A 15,518-nucleotide genomic window follows, 5' to 3' on the forward strand; every position below is an offset into this window, starting at 1 on the left:
TTTGGGCCGCCTAATTTGCCAGAATTTTACGTAATTATGACATAACATTGAACGTTGTGCAATGTTACAGGAATCTTTAGACTAATGGATGATAATGGAATGGATAAAATACGAAACGGTTCCGTATTTCACTGAAAGAATAAACGTCTCGTTTTCGAGTGGATATTTTCCAGGTTCGACCATATTAATAACCTAAGGCTCGTATTTGTGTGTGTTATGTTATAACTAAGTCTATGATTTGATAGAGCAGTCTGACTGAGCGGTGGTAGGCAGCAGCAGGCTCGTAAGCATTCATTCAAACAGCATTTGTGCGTTTTGCCAGCAGCTCTTCATTGTGCGTCAAGCATTGCGCTGTTTATGACTTCAAGCCTATCAACTCCCGAGATTAGGCTCGTGTAACCGATGTGAAATGGCTAGCTAGTTAGCCGGGTGCGAGCTAATCGCGTTTAAACGTCACTCGCTCTGAGACTTGGAGTGGTTTTTCCCCTTGCTCTGCATGGGTAACGCTGCTTCGAAGGTGGCTGTTGTCGTTGTGTTCCTGGTTCGAGCCCAGGGAGGAGCGAGGAGAGGGACAGAAGCTATACTGTTATACTGGCAATAATAAAAAGTGCCTATAAGAACATCCAATAGTCAAAGGTTAATGAAATACAAATGGTATAGAGAGAAATAGTCCTATAATAATTATAATCTAAAACTTCTTACCTGGGAATATTGAAGACTCATGTGAAAAGGAACCACCAGCTTTCATATGTTCTCATGTTCTGAGCAAGGAACTGAAACATTAGCTTTCTTACATAGCACATATTGCACTTTTACTTTCTTCTCCAACACTGTGTTTTTGCATTATTTAAACCAAATTGAACATGTTTCATTATTTATTGATGTATTATATTAAGTTAAAATAAGTGTTCATTCAGTATTGTTGTAATTGTCATTACAAATAAATAAATAAAATATTTTTTTTAAATCTGCATCAGCTTTTTTTTGTCCTCCAATAATCGGTATCGGTGTTGAAAAATCACAATCGGCCAACCTCTAATTTGAAGCACATGTCGAAACTTGACAGGGACCGCTCAAGTGACTCGTCAGTGTAGCCTACTGATGATGGGTTGGGTTGTTTGCGAGCGAACAGCTCTTTTTGAAATTACCGAATCGCATTGGTGAGAGCCGTTCATTTGGCTCCCTAAATTTGCATGCTGGTGGGCTACTACTGCTTATTGGCGATTATCTGCAGAAATGTAGGAAAACATTCAATGAAGATCATCACTGCAGGAACACTAGGTACTGGAGACAGAGCCTCATTCCATAATATAAATTAAAACAGATTGAAAGTTATAAAAGATACTTATACGGTATTAAATATATTGATAAAACATACTGATTTGATTAAAATGTAGACAATGGAGTAGTCAACTGCTTCCTTCTGTAACACCTGCCTCATTATATCCGTCACCATCCCCTGACAATCACACCCACAACGACCCAAATTACAAAAGTACATTGATTTCCTTATTTAATAAGGTTAAGTCAGTTAAGAACAAATACTTATTTACAATGACGGCCTAGGAACAATGGGTTAACTGCCTTGTTCGGGGGCAGAACGACAGATTTTTACCTTGTCAGCTCGGGGAATCCATCAAGCAACCTTTCGGTTACTGGCTCAACGCTCTAACCACTAGGCTACCTGACGCCCCTTACCCTAAGTGTCCACAGCAGCAGAGCCAATAAAATACAGAATTTGAAGAACAAACAAATTGTGGCAATTCATATCTTGCAGTAAAACTGTAAATATGATTTGAATCTCATAAGACCGGTTTAATGTTAAAAAATATTATTGTACTTAGAAAATAGACCTAATCATATAGGCCAATAATACACTGAATTCATACATTTTCAGTCATTTTAATTGCAAAGTCACGTCTTCCTACTCAATACCACAACTAATTTTACCAATCTGGGAGTTAAAGTCGTGAAGAGTATTCAATAATTTAGCTGTGTATTTTGGATGGAATCAATACATTAGAATGTACCAGAGGCCACCAGAATAGAGCTAGTTCATCAAACCCCCGGACCGGAATTCCCTGGCTGGCTACTCCATGTACTTACAAAAAACCTGAAGACTAGCTCATATAGGCGCACTGGCTGGACTGCTGTTAATGCATGACCCTGCTCTAAAAGAAAATGTGACATTTAAACATGTGTAGAAGAAGAGAGGGGTGGACAGGAGGGAGCAATGACAGGAAATGAGGGGGGGAGATCCGGTGAGCAATCAAAATGAGGGAGAGAGAGTGACCCCGCATTCAGACACTAGCGGCAAAAAACGCTCCCCGCAATTATCAACGAGAACCTACATTGAAGACCATGGAGAGTGGACGTTCCTATTCCGTTTTGAGTTCCTTTTCTGCACTGCTCTATATTCTACACTCCTGTTGACATGTTCCGCTTTCATCCAGCCAACCAGAAAAATGTTGGACATTGATCTGTTTAGCTTGGTTTAAATTCTTCCAAATACAGGAGGGGGAGAAACATTATATTAACACCTTCACTTGCAGAAAGGGTTTTTGCCACTAGTGTCTAAAAGCGGGGTGAGCCGAGAGGTGAGGGAGTGCTGTGCGACTCACGTCTTTGATGAGCAGGGCATGCAGCATGACATCAGTCAGACCGTTATCCTGCAGGGAGGAGAGCAGAGACGGCTCCTGGAACACAAACACTGTCACCACCTCCGTTGCTGTGGAGGAGAGAGGAGACGGAGGGAGAACGTTTTAAATCAGACCAAAAACTGACAGACAATTTACACCATTCCTTTTCACAAAATGGCATATGATTTGATGGACTTTGGAGAGTTGTCTCAAGTGAAATTAGTAAGCATACTATGGAAACTAATACATCTAAAACAAAGTAGAGGTAGACCAATTATTATTTTTCAACGCCGTTAATGATCACTGGATGACCAAAAAAGCAGATACCGATTAATCGGCCGATTTTATTTATATATGTAATAATGATAATTACAACCATACTGAATGAACATTTTTATTTTAACTTAATATAATACATAAATAAAATCAACTTAGTCTCAAATGCATCATGAAACATGTTCAATTTGGTTTAACTAATGCAAAAACCGTGTTGGAGAAGTAAAAGTGCAATATGTGCCATGTAAAAAAAAAGAAGCTAACGTTTAAGTTCCTTGCTCAGAACATATGAAATCTGGTGGTTCCTTTTAACATGAGTCTTCAATATTCCCAAGTTAGAAGTTTTAGCTTGTAGTTAAAGGAATAATATGACAATTTCTCTATTATACCATTTGTATTTCATATACCTTTGACTATTGGATGTTCTTATAGGCACTTTAGTAATGCAAGCCTAATCTCGGGAGTTGATAGGCTTGAAGTCATAAACAGCGCTGTGCTTCAAGCATGGCTAAGAGCTGCTCGCAAACACAGTAAAGTGCTGTTTGAATGAATGCTTACGAGCATGCTGCTGCCTACCACCGCTCAGTCAGACTGCTCTATCAAATATCAAAATCAGACTTAAATATAATAAACACAGAAATACGAGCCTTTGGTCATTAATATGGTCAAATCCGGAAACGAAATGTTTATTCTTTCAGTGAAATACGTAACCGTTCCGTATTTTATTGAACGGGTGGCAACCCTAAGTCTAAATATTGCTGTTACATTGCACAACTTTCAATGTTATGTCATAATTATGTAAAATTCTGGCAAATTAATTACGGTCTTTGTTAGGAAGAAATTATCTTCACACAATTCACAACGAGCCAGGCGGCCCAAACTGCTGCATATACCCTGACTCTGCTTGCACAGAACTGAAGAGAAGTGACACAATTTCCCTGGTTAATATTGCCTGCTAACATGAATCTCTTAACTAAATATGCAGGTTTAAATATATATATATACTTGTGTATGCTCCTTCAAAACTTGTATTGATTTTAAGAAAAGGCATTGAAGTTTATGGTTAGGTACATTTGTGCAACGATTGCACTTTTTTCACAAATGCACTTTTGTTAAATCATCCCCCGTTTGGCAAAGTAGGCTGTGATTCGATGATAAATGAACATGCACCACATTGGTTATATGCGATGCAGGACAAGCTAGTTAAACTAGTAATATAAACCATGTGCAGTTAACTAGTGATTATGTTAAGATTGATTGTTTTTTTAAGATAAGTTTAATGCTTGCTAACAACTTACCTTGGCTCCTTGCTGCACTCGTGAAACAGGTGGTCAAGCCTGCCATGCAGTCTCCTCATGGAGTGCAATGTAATCGACCATAATCAGCATCCAAAAATGACGATTACCGATTGTTAGGAAAATTTGAAATCGGCCGTAATTAATGGGCCATGCAGATGAATCGGTAGTTCTCGAAACCGAATATCACTGAAGAACGTGTGAACTGAGTACTCACCCAGTAGGAAGAGAGAAGGTCCATAGTACTCAGCATTACTGATGATGTGCTTGAGTGAGGTAGGCAAGGACCCATCCATGACTGGAGAATAGAGGCCATACAGAGACAGGACGGTTAGTCAGGCTATGTCCAGGGGGTATTCATACAATCATACATCATGAAATATATACAGTGCCTTCAGAAAGTGTTCACACCAGTTGACTTTTTCCACATTTTGCTGTGTTACAGCCTGAATTTAAAATGGATTAAAATGAGATTGTGTCATTGACCTACACAAAATACCCAATGTCAATGTGGAATTTTGATTTTTAGAAATGATTTAAAAATGAAAGCAGAAATGTCTTGAGTCAATCCCTTTGTTATGGCAAGCCTAATTAAGCTTATTTAAGCTTAAGCGTAAAAAAGGGCACCGATTGATAGATGTGCAAAAAAAAAAAGAAGCAGACACTGAATATCCCTTTGAGTGTGGTGAAGTTATTAAATTAGGCTTCGGATGTTATATCAATACACAAGTCTCGACAAAGATACAGGCATCCTACCCAACTCGGTTGCCAGAGAGGAAGGAAACCGCTCAGAGATTTTACCATGACGCCAATGGTGATTTAGAAAACAGTTAATGGCTGTGATAGTTCTCCTAAGGAAGGATCAACAACCCTGTAGTTACTCGAAAATACTAACCTAAGAGAGTAAAAGGGAGGAAACCGGTACAGAAAAAAAATATTCCAAAACACACATCCTGTTCGCAACAAGGCACTGCAAAAAATGTGGCAAAGAAATAAACTTTTTGTCCTGAATACATAGCATTATGTTTGGGGCAAATCAAACAGCACATCACTGAGTACCACTTTATATTTTCAAGCATGGTGGCTGAATCATGTTATGCTTGTCAATGGCAAGGAAACTTTTTTGTTGTTGAAAAACCCCCAGAAACAATACAGCTAAGCACAAGAAAAATCCTAGACAAAAACCTTGTTTAGTCTGCTTCCAACAGACACTGGGAGACAAACTCCACTTTCAGCAGGACAATAACCTAAAACACAAGGCCAAATCTACACTGGAGTTGCTTTAAAAAAAATACATAATTGAATGTTCCCGAGAGGCCTCGTTACAGTTTTGACTGAAATGGGCTTGTAAATATGGCAAGACATGAAAATGGCTGTCTATCATTGATCAACAAAGAACTTGACAGGGTTTGAAGAAATATTGTTTTTATATATATTCTACCATACAGGTGTATTTGTACCTGCTGCCAAGGTAGCAGCTACTCTTTCTGGGGTGCAAACAAGATTAAGGCAATTATACTGAACAAAATATAAAAACGCAACAATTTCAAAGATTTTACTGAGTTACAGTTCATACAAGGAAATCAGTCAATTGAAATAACCATAGATTAAGGCCTTTTCAGATGACTTGGCAGGGGTGCAGCCATGGGTGGGCCAGACCCACCCACTGGGGAGCTTGGTCCAGCCAATCAGAATGAGTTTCTCCCCACAAAATGGCTTTATTACAGATAGAAATACTCATTGCTCTGGTGGACATTCCTACAGTCAGCATGCCAACTATACACCCCTTCAAAACTTGAGACATCTGTGGCATTGTGTTGTATGACAAAAGTGCACATTTTAGGGTGGCCTTTTATTGTCCCGAGCACAAGGTGCACCTGTATACTTACACTGCTGTTTAAATCAGCTTGTTGATGTGCCACACCTGTCAGGTGGATGGATTATATTGGCTAAGGAGTAATGCTCACTAACGGATATAAACAAATTTGTGCACATTTGTGCAAAATCAGCTTTGAATAGAACATTTCTGGGATTTTTTATTTCAGCTCATGAAACATGGGACCAACACTTTACATGTTGCGTTTATATTCATTCAGTGTACATCACAAAAAAAACAGTACATTGTATAACACATTTTCACACCACTAATCTACAATAAAACATTTGTAATACCACAAAATTATAATGTGTTTGTGTGTCTCTCTTCAGTCCACGGTGTTCCATAAGGTGTTTATACTGCTTGCATGAGTTACTTGATGTGGAATAGACCTTTGACTATTGGATGTTCTTATAGGCAGTCCTGTGCGTTTCCCCAACCTCTGTTCTGGACTGTTCTGGGAACGATGAAGAGACCCGTGGTGGCATGCCTTGTGGTGCATGTATGGTTGTCTGAGCTGTGTGCAAATTGTTTGAACAGACAGCTCAGTGCTTCAACATGTCAACACAGTAGTGATGCAGTCAATCTCTCCTCTACTTTGAGCCAGGAGAGACTGACATGCATGTTATTGATGTAAGCACTCAGTGTACAGTTAATGGCCAGCCGTTCTGCTCTGGGCCCACTGTAATTTACCCATGTCCCTCTCTGTGGCACTTGACCATAGGACTGGGCAGTCATCCAGATGCGAGAAAACAAGGGCCAGAAGGACCATTTTTGCTGATAGCGATGTCAAGAAAGCAGAGCAGAGCTTTATTACAGACAGACCTATCCTTATCTTAGCTACCTTGGCATCAATATGTTTTACAATTCAGGGTTACAGCAAGCAGTTTAGGGACCTCCACTTCCACAGTATTCATTACAAGATTTACGGTTTTGTGAATTAAGTCCCAAATAAAATGCTTTTCGTTTTTGAAATATTTCAGACTAGCTTATTACTTGCAACCCATTCTAACACTGACTGCAGCTCCTTTTTTAAGCGTCACAGTGATTTCACTTCGTTGTAGCTGACGTGTATAATGCTGAATCATTAGCAAACATGAAAGGCTTTACTCAGTGCCAGGTCATTAGTAAAGTTTGAAAAAGTAAGAGGCCTAGACAGCTGCCGTGGGGAATGCCCGACTACCTGTATTATGTTGGAGATACTTCCATTAAAGAACACCCACTGTTCTGCTAGACAGGCCATTCTCGATCCACGATATAGCAGAAGTCATAACAATTTTTTTTCAGCAGCAGATCAATAATCTCACAAATTTAACTGAAATATAACAAAACCGCTCCCAATCTTCTTAATATCAATTTATTTCAGCCAATTATCAGTCATTTGTGTAAGTGACGCACATGTTTTGTGCCCTTCCCTATAAGCATACTGAAAGTCAGTTAATTTGTTTACTGTGAAAAAGTACATTTTTTTCAAAAGTTTATAAAGAGTTGGCTGAGCTCTTAGAGACTTAACCCAAAAGATTCATAGCTGTAATCATTGCCAATGGTTTTTCAAAAATGTTTTTTGACTCAGGGGTGCGAATATTTATCTAATCAAGATAAGTTTATAAAAAAAAGTTATAAAAAATAAAACTAATTATCTCTAAAATCAAATCAATTTTAATCCCACTTTCTGAAAGCACTGTATTCAGATATGGCCTTCATGGTTATGAATAGTCTTCCACTTCAATTTGTTGAAGCACCATTTCCTACTATCAGCATTAGAACCCCTTAACCCTTAAGGGTGACAGGTAGCCTAGCGTTTAAGAGCGTTGAGCCAGTAACCGGTCACTGGTTCAAATCCCGAGCTGAAAAATCTGTCAATGTGCCCTTGACCATGGCACTGAACCCTAATAGCTCATGTCAGTTGCTCTGGATAAGAGTACCGTAATTGCTGGACTATTAAGCGCACCTGAATATAAACCGCACCCACTCAATTATTAACCTCTTAAGACTCTAGGGGCAGTATTTCATTTTAGGATAAAAAGAGGTGCCCGTTTTAAGCGCAATATTTTGTCACGAAAAGATGCTCGACTATGCATGGAATTGATAGCTTTGGAAAGAAAACACTGACGTTTCCAGAACTCCAAAGATTTTCACTGTGAGTGCCCTAGAACAAAAGCTTCAGGCAAAACCAAGATGTTTCTGCAACCAGGAAATGACCAGGATTTCTGAGGCTACGTTTTTCATTATCTCCTTATATGGCTGTGAATGCGACAGGAATGAGCCTATCCTTTCTATCTTTTCCCCAAGGGGTCTGGAGCATTGTGACGTATTTGCAGGCATATCATTGGAAGATTGACCATAATAGACTACATTTGCCAAGTGTCCGCACGGTGTCCTGCGTGGAAATTGGTGCGCAAAACTCAGCTGCTGGTATTTTTCCATGGGATTCTGAGAAAAACCATGCTTCCACGAACGGCATATCAATGAAGAGATATTTGACAAAACACCTTGAGGATTGATTCAAACAACGTTTGCCATGTTTCGGTCGATATTACGGAGTTAATTCGGAAAAAAAAGTTTGACGTTTAGGTGACTGAATTTTCGGTTAGTTTCGGTAGCCAAATGCGTAGTAACAAAACGGAGCGATCTGTCCTACACAAAGACTCTTTCAGGAAAAACTGGACATCTGCTATGTAACTGAGAGTCTCTTCATTGAAACATCTGAAGTTTTTCAAAGGTAAATTATTTTATTTGATTCCTTTGCTGGTTTTTGTGAATATGTTGCGTGCTAAATGCTACGCTAAATGCTAAGCTAGCCATCAACACTCTTACACAAATGATTGATTTTCTATGGTTCAAAAGCATATTTTGAAAATCTGAGATGACAGTGTTGTTAAGAAAAGGCTAAGCTTGAGAGCAGGCATATTTATTTCATTTCATTTGCGATTTTTAGAAATCGTAAACGTTGCGTTATGGTAATGAGCTTGAGGCTGTAGTCACGATACCGGATCCGGGATGGCTCGGCGCAAGAGGTTAAAGAAATATGTATTTTGTACATAAATAAGCCGCACATGTCTATAAGCCGCAGGTGCCTACCGGTACATTGAAACAAATGAACTTTACACAGCCTTTAACCTGTTAAGTCGACCCTCTACCTTTTCGAACATTCTGTTAAAAATCGCGCAACATTTCAGCGCCCTGCTACTCATGCCAGGAATATAGTATATGCATATTATTAGTATGTGTGGATAGCAAACACTCTGACATTTCTAAAACTGGTTAAATCACGGCTGTGACTTTAACAGAGCGTGAGTTTCATCGAATAGCGCAGGAAAACCTGATCACTGAAAATGGAAATAAATATCCTTGCGCTTACTTCCAGGAATTGTTCAAAGTGAACCGAATTACATGAGACCGAGGTTTCAGCGCCTACAGCTACCACACGTTGTCTAGAGTCTTGTCATTTGATTCGCAATTGATTCTTGGTCTAACCGGTTCAAGGGAACTCCTTCCCTCCGTTCTCCGACCGGATGTTTTGGTCGAGCTCTCTCGGCCATGTTTTTTTCCAAACGACACCTATAGAAGTTACATCGCCTCCTGATGAATTTTATCGCTTATTAACGTGTACTAATACCTAAAGTTGCATTACAAAAGTATTTCGAAGTGTTTTGTGAAAGTTTATCGTCGACTTTTTGAATTAAAAAAATGACGTTACGTTATGAAACAGTCTACATAGAACGATATCTAGGCTATATATGGACCGATTTAATCGGAAAAAAGACCCAATAGTGATTATGGGACATCTAGGAGTGCCAACAAAGAAGATGGTCAAAGGTAATGAATGTTTTATATTTTATTGTGCGGTTTGTGTAGCGCCGAATATGCTAATTATTTAGTTTACGTCCCCTGCGGGTCTTTTGTGGTGTTACATGCTATCAGATAATAGCTTCTCATGCTTTCGCCGAAAAGCATTTTAAAAATCTGACTTGTTGCCTGGATTCACAATGAGTGTAGCTTTAATTCAATACCCTGCATGTGTATTTTAATGCATGTTTGAGTTTTAACTAATACTATTAGCATTTAGCGTAGCGCATTTGCATTTCCAGAGCTCTAGATGGGACGCCTGCGTGCCAGGTAGGAGCAAGTGGTTAAACGAAACACGGCTTGTAACAAAAATTAAAACTGTAGCCTACCAAGGAAGTCATTGGTCACTATCTTCCTCCTCCTGTGCACTGAAACCACTGAAGTCATCTCTTCGGTGTCGGAGTTGAATAGCCTCAGTATTGCTTCATCCGATGTTGGATCGTTTTCATTGTCGCCCTCGTCACTTTCATCCGGGGGCAAATACCCCGCTGAGCTCATGCTGCCCCTTCAACACGCAGCAGTCCAGCCTTTCGAAACCCATTGATGATAGTGGATTTTTTGACAATGCTCCACGCTGTCAGGACCCACTGGCAGACTTGACCATAAGTTGCTCTTCGCATGCGGCCCGTTTTAGTGAAGGATTTCTCCCCACTTGTCATCCAAGCCTCCCACAGAACACGGAGAGCCACCTTAAATGCACGATTTACACTGATGTCGAGTGGCTGCAAATACTTTGGGCCATCTGCTTTTCTTCCCTCTGAAAGGTGTGTTGTCTTTTTGCACTGAGTCAGTTCCTCACGCTGCTGTTCACAAAGTCTTATAATCGACTCATTAAGGCCAAGCTCCCATAAATAAGCCGCGTCATTGTATAAAACGCGAGGTTCAAAGTGTGGGAATAAAGTAGCGGCTTATAGTCCGGAAATTACGGTATATGGTAAAAGACTTACAATGATCATATAGGGCTAGTTACCCCAGATAGCTTAAAGTAGCTGGCCAGAGTTCCAGAAATATGACCTATAATTGACTACAATATGAATGAAATACATTACAAAAAAAAAGATAATTATGGATGTTCAGGGGATTCTGTTCCCCTGCTAGGCCTGTCAGGAAACAGAATGGTGTGGGCGTATACCAGTCAACAACTGATTTGCCAGCTCAGCCAATGGAATCTGCTCACACTTGGATATTCAAATTAGCTACTAACTCCACTTGGGGCTAGTAGGCTATCTGGGTTTTACACGTGGCAGCTTAACCAAGTTAAATAGTGTGGATGGATTAAGGATTTGGAAAAGCATTACAGAACTACTAGAGTACTTTACTATAAACAGCAATTAATGCGGACTGATTATTTCACAAACGTGAGTGGTTTGTCACTATTCCTGATATTTTTTTGTTAGTTACCTCGACTATCACTCAACAAAAGCTAGCTAGGTTTCCTCGATATCGATACAAACCACAGGACTTGAAATAGAAGTGACTGGTGAGGTAGTTGTATAGGCTTTGTCCGCTTTGCTAACACAAGCTGTGGATTGATTAGCTTGCTAGCTAGATTCTCTGTAGTGTGCACTCCTGAGCCCATGGGAGATTCTCAGATTTAGCCCACTCCTCTGTCCTCTCTATGCCTACTTTTGAAAAAGGTCAAAGGTAATCGAGGAGATGAGGCAGAAATACAGAAAACAAATGCGCTTGTATGAAATGAGACTCGTTGTCCATGAGCTCTTTGTCGGGCAAATGACTTTTACAGAGGAAACCTAAAATGTGTAACGTTTTTCACTTGTTGTGGCAGACCATTTATAGATAAAATGATAAGTAGCATATGGACCTTTGCTCTTTTGTTCTCTATTGAGTCTCAAGCAAGGGGGAGGCCGATGATGGAAATCAGTGATGTCCATCAGACCAACTCCTTGAAGTTTGCTGTTGTCAAAAGAACATTTTGCTTAAACCAATTTTTTTTTTTTACCCTTTAGTGTGTACTTCACTGTATTTATACTTGGGATATCGCTTTTCAAAAGTTTAATAATAGCTGCAGGATGCCTAAGTCTAGAAAATCTCCATTGATCATGCATTTTATAGAGTGTGGTTATCATAGATCACTCACCGTGGCGGATGCCATCAGAGAAGGCAGGGTCCTGGATTGCCTTCTTTAAAAAGTTTAACATTGACTTCAACAGAGCGGCCCTCTGGGGAATACACTGGACGCCTGTAAGGAGAAAAGCCATGGGAGATGGTCAAAGTGGGAGACGGTCAACATGGAGTGTGTGCATGCCTTGCCTTGCCTTGCCCAGTACGTGCTTGAGTGTGCGTGCGATAGCCTAAGCTGAGGGAGTGTGTTTGTGCGAGTGTTGCATGCGTGTTCCTCGGCGTGTGTCTGTGTACCTGTACGGGGTGTGCTGGAAGTGTTGCTGGGTCCTCTGGGATCGGTCTCAGGTCTGGGGCCAGAGGAAGTTGAGGGACCAGGGCTGCTCTCCATCCTCTCTTCTGACACTGTTAGGAATACACAGTGTTAGCAGCCACAACACAAAGCTAACAGCCATGACACATCGACAACTCTGGACCTATATTAGCAACCATAATGCAGACATGGAAGAAGTGGGTAAATTGAGGCCATTTAACTTTTAATTTAGGGAGCTCATTAAATTTGTGGCAACCATAACACTACAACGCGTAGCTAGTTACCAGGAAGTAGCATTGTAGTCTTGACATTTTTGTAGGCTTTATGAATGATCTTCAAATGGGGAAAAAATGTAGCGCAATGGTCTATAAGCCAAACACTTCATAAAAGGCATCTGGCAGAAGTATTCATCCTAACATTTTTTATTTAACCTTTACTTTTAACAGGGAAGACATTGAGACCTAGGTCTCTTTTACAAAATGTGCCCTGCATACACACACTGCATTAAATAAAGGTTAAATAAAACTCAGTATTCAGACCCCTTCCCCTTTTCCACATTGTGTTATGTAACAGCCTTATTCTAAAATGGCTTAAATAAAACATTTATCAATCTACACACAATACCCAATAATGACAAAGCAATGTGTGCACAAATCTTTTTATTTTTTTATAAATATAGAAATAGTTTATTTACATATGTATTCAGACCCTTTGCTAAGAGACTCAAAATGGAGCTCAGGTGCATCCGGTTTCCATTGATCATCCTTGAGATGTTTCTACAACTTGATTGGAGTCCACCTGTGGTAAATTCAATTGATTGGACATTATTTGGAAAGGCACACACCTGTTTATATAAGGTCCCACAGTTGACAGTGCCTGTCAGAGGAAAAATCAAGCCATGAGGTCGAAGGAATTGTCTGTAGAGCTCCGAGACAGGTTTGTGTCGAGGCCCAGGGTACCAAAAAATGTCTGCAGCATCAAATGGCCCCAAGAACACGGCTGCCTCCATCATTCATAAATGGAAGATGTTTGGAACCACAAAGACTATTCCAAGAGTTGGTAAGGGAGGTGGCTAAGAACCCAATGGTCACTGACAAAGCTCCAAAGTTCCTCTGTGGAGATGGGATAACCTTCCAGAAGGACAACCATATCTGCAGCACTCCACCAGATCAGGCCTTTATGGTAGAGTGGGCAGACGGAAGCCACTATTAAAAGGCACATGACAGCCCACTTGGAGTTTGCCAAAAGGCACAGAAAGGAGTCTGACCATGAGAAACAAGCATCACGCCTGGAGGAAACAGATGGTGAAGAATGGTGGCAGCAGCATCATGCTGTAGGGATGTTTTTTAGCAGCAGGTACTAGTTGACTAGTCGGGATCGAGGGAAAGATTAACTGAGCAAAGTACAGTCGTGGCCAAAAGTTGAGAATGACAAAAATATTAGTTTCCACAAAGTTAGCAGCTTCAGTGTCTATAGATATTTTTGTCAGATGTTACTATGGAATACAGAAGTATAATTACAAGCATTTCATAAGTGTCAAAGGCTTTTATTGACAATTAAATGAAGTTGATGCAGAGTCAATATTTGCAGTGTTGACCCTTCTTTTTCAAGACCTCTGCAATCCACCCTGGCATGCTGTCAATTAACTTCTGGGCAACATCCTGACTGATGGCTGCCCATTCTTGCATAATCAATGCTTGGAGTTTGTCAGAATTTGTGGGTTTTTGCTTGTCCACCCGCCTCTTGAGGATTGACCACAAGTTCTCAATGGGATTAAGGTCTGGGGAGTTACCTGGCCATGGACCCAAAATATTGATGTGAGTGAGCCCACTCCCTTGGCTGAGAAGCAACCCCACATGAATGGTCTCAGGATGCTTGACTTTTGGCATGACACAGGACTGATGGTAGCGCCCACCTCGTCTTCCGCGAACAAGCTTTTTTCCAGATGCCCCAAACAATCGGAAAGGGGATTCAAAGAAAAATACTTTACCCAGTCCTCAGCAGTCCAATCCCTGTACCTTTTGCAGAATATCAGTCTGTCCCTGATGTTTTTCCTGGAAAGAAGTGGCTTCTTTGCTGCCCTTCTTGACAAGGCCATCCTCCAAAAGTCTTCGCCTCACTGTGCGTGCAGATCCACTCACACCTGCCTGCTGCCATTCCTGAGCAAGCTCTGTACTGGTGGTGCCCCAATCCTGCAGCTGAATCAACTTTAGGAGGTGGTCCTGGCGCATGTTAGACTGTCTTGGGCACCCTGATGCCTTCTTCACAACAATTGAACCTCTCTCCTTGAAGTTCTTGATGATCCGATAAATGGTTGATTTAGGTGCAATCTTACTGGCAGCAATATCCTTGCCTGTGAAGCCCTTTTTGTGCAAAGCAATGATGACGACATGTGTTTCCTTGCAGGTAACCATGGATGACAGAGGAAGAACAATGATTCCGAGCTCCAACCTCCTTTTGAAGCTTCCAGTCTGTTATTTGAACTCAATCAGCATGACAGAGTGATCTCCAGCCTTGTCCTCATCAACATTCACACCTGTGTTAACGAGAGTATCACTGACATGATGTCAGCTGGTCCTTTTGTGGCAGGGCTGAAATGCAGTGGAAATGTTTTTTGGGGATTCAGCTCATTTGCATGGCAAAGACAGACTTTGCAATTAATCTGATCACTCTTCATAACATTCTGGAGTATATGCAAATTGCCATCATACAAACTGAGGCAGCAAAAATGCATATTTATGTCATTCCCAAAACATTTGGCCACGACTGTAAAGAGATCCTTGATGAAAATCTGCTCCAGAGCACTCAGGACTTCAGACCGGGCCAAAGTTTCACATCCCAACAAGACAACGACCCTAAGCACACTGTCAAGACAACACAGGAGTGGCTTCGGGACAAGTCTCAATGTCCTTGAGTGGCCCAGCCAGAGCCCGGACTTGAAACCAATCGAACATCTCTGGAGAGACTTCAATAGCTGTGCAGCAACGCTCCCCATCCAACTTAACAGAGCTTGAGAGAATGGGAGAAACTCCCCAAATAGAGGTGTGCCAACCTTGTAGCATCATACCCAAGAAGAATTGAGGCTGTAATCACTGCCAAAGGTGCAACCATAAAGTACTGAGTAAACGGTCTGAATACTTTTGTAAATGTGATTTCAGTTTAATTTTTGTGCAAACATTTCTAAAAACCTG

General features: G+C 40.7%; 1 protein-coding gene across 1 annotated transcript in view; it reads right to left on the reverse strand.

Moving 5' to 3' along the window:
• huwe1 (HECT, UBA and WWE domain containing E3 ubiquitin protein ligase 1) overlaps window positions 1-15,518 on the reverse strand; it is an 86,598-nt gene that overhangs the window by 54,479 nt on the left and 16,601 nt on the right. The window contains 4 exon segments of the mRNA XM_046366126.1: window positions 2,622-2,728; window positions 4,428-4,508; window positions 12,034-12,135; window positions 12,312-12,419. Of these exon segments, the coding sequence (XP_046222082.1) occupies window positions 2,622-2,728; window positions 4,428-4,508; window positions 12,034-12,135; window positions 12,312-12,419 (398 nt within the window).

The sequence above is a fragment of the Oncorhynchus gorbuscha genome, linkage group LG10 (assembly GCF_021184085.1).
Source record: "Oncorhynchus gorbuscha isolate QuinsamMale2020 ecotype Even-year linkage group LG10, OgorEven_v1.0, whole genome shotgun sequence".
NCBI classification, from domain to species: domain Eukaryota; kingdom Metazoa; phylum Chordata; class Actinopteri; order Salmoniformes; family Salmonidae; genus Oncorhynchus; species Oncorhynchus gorbuscha.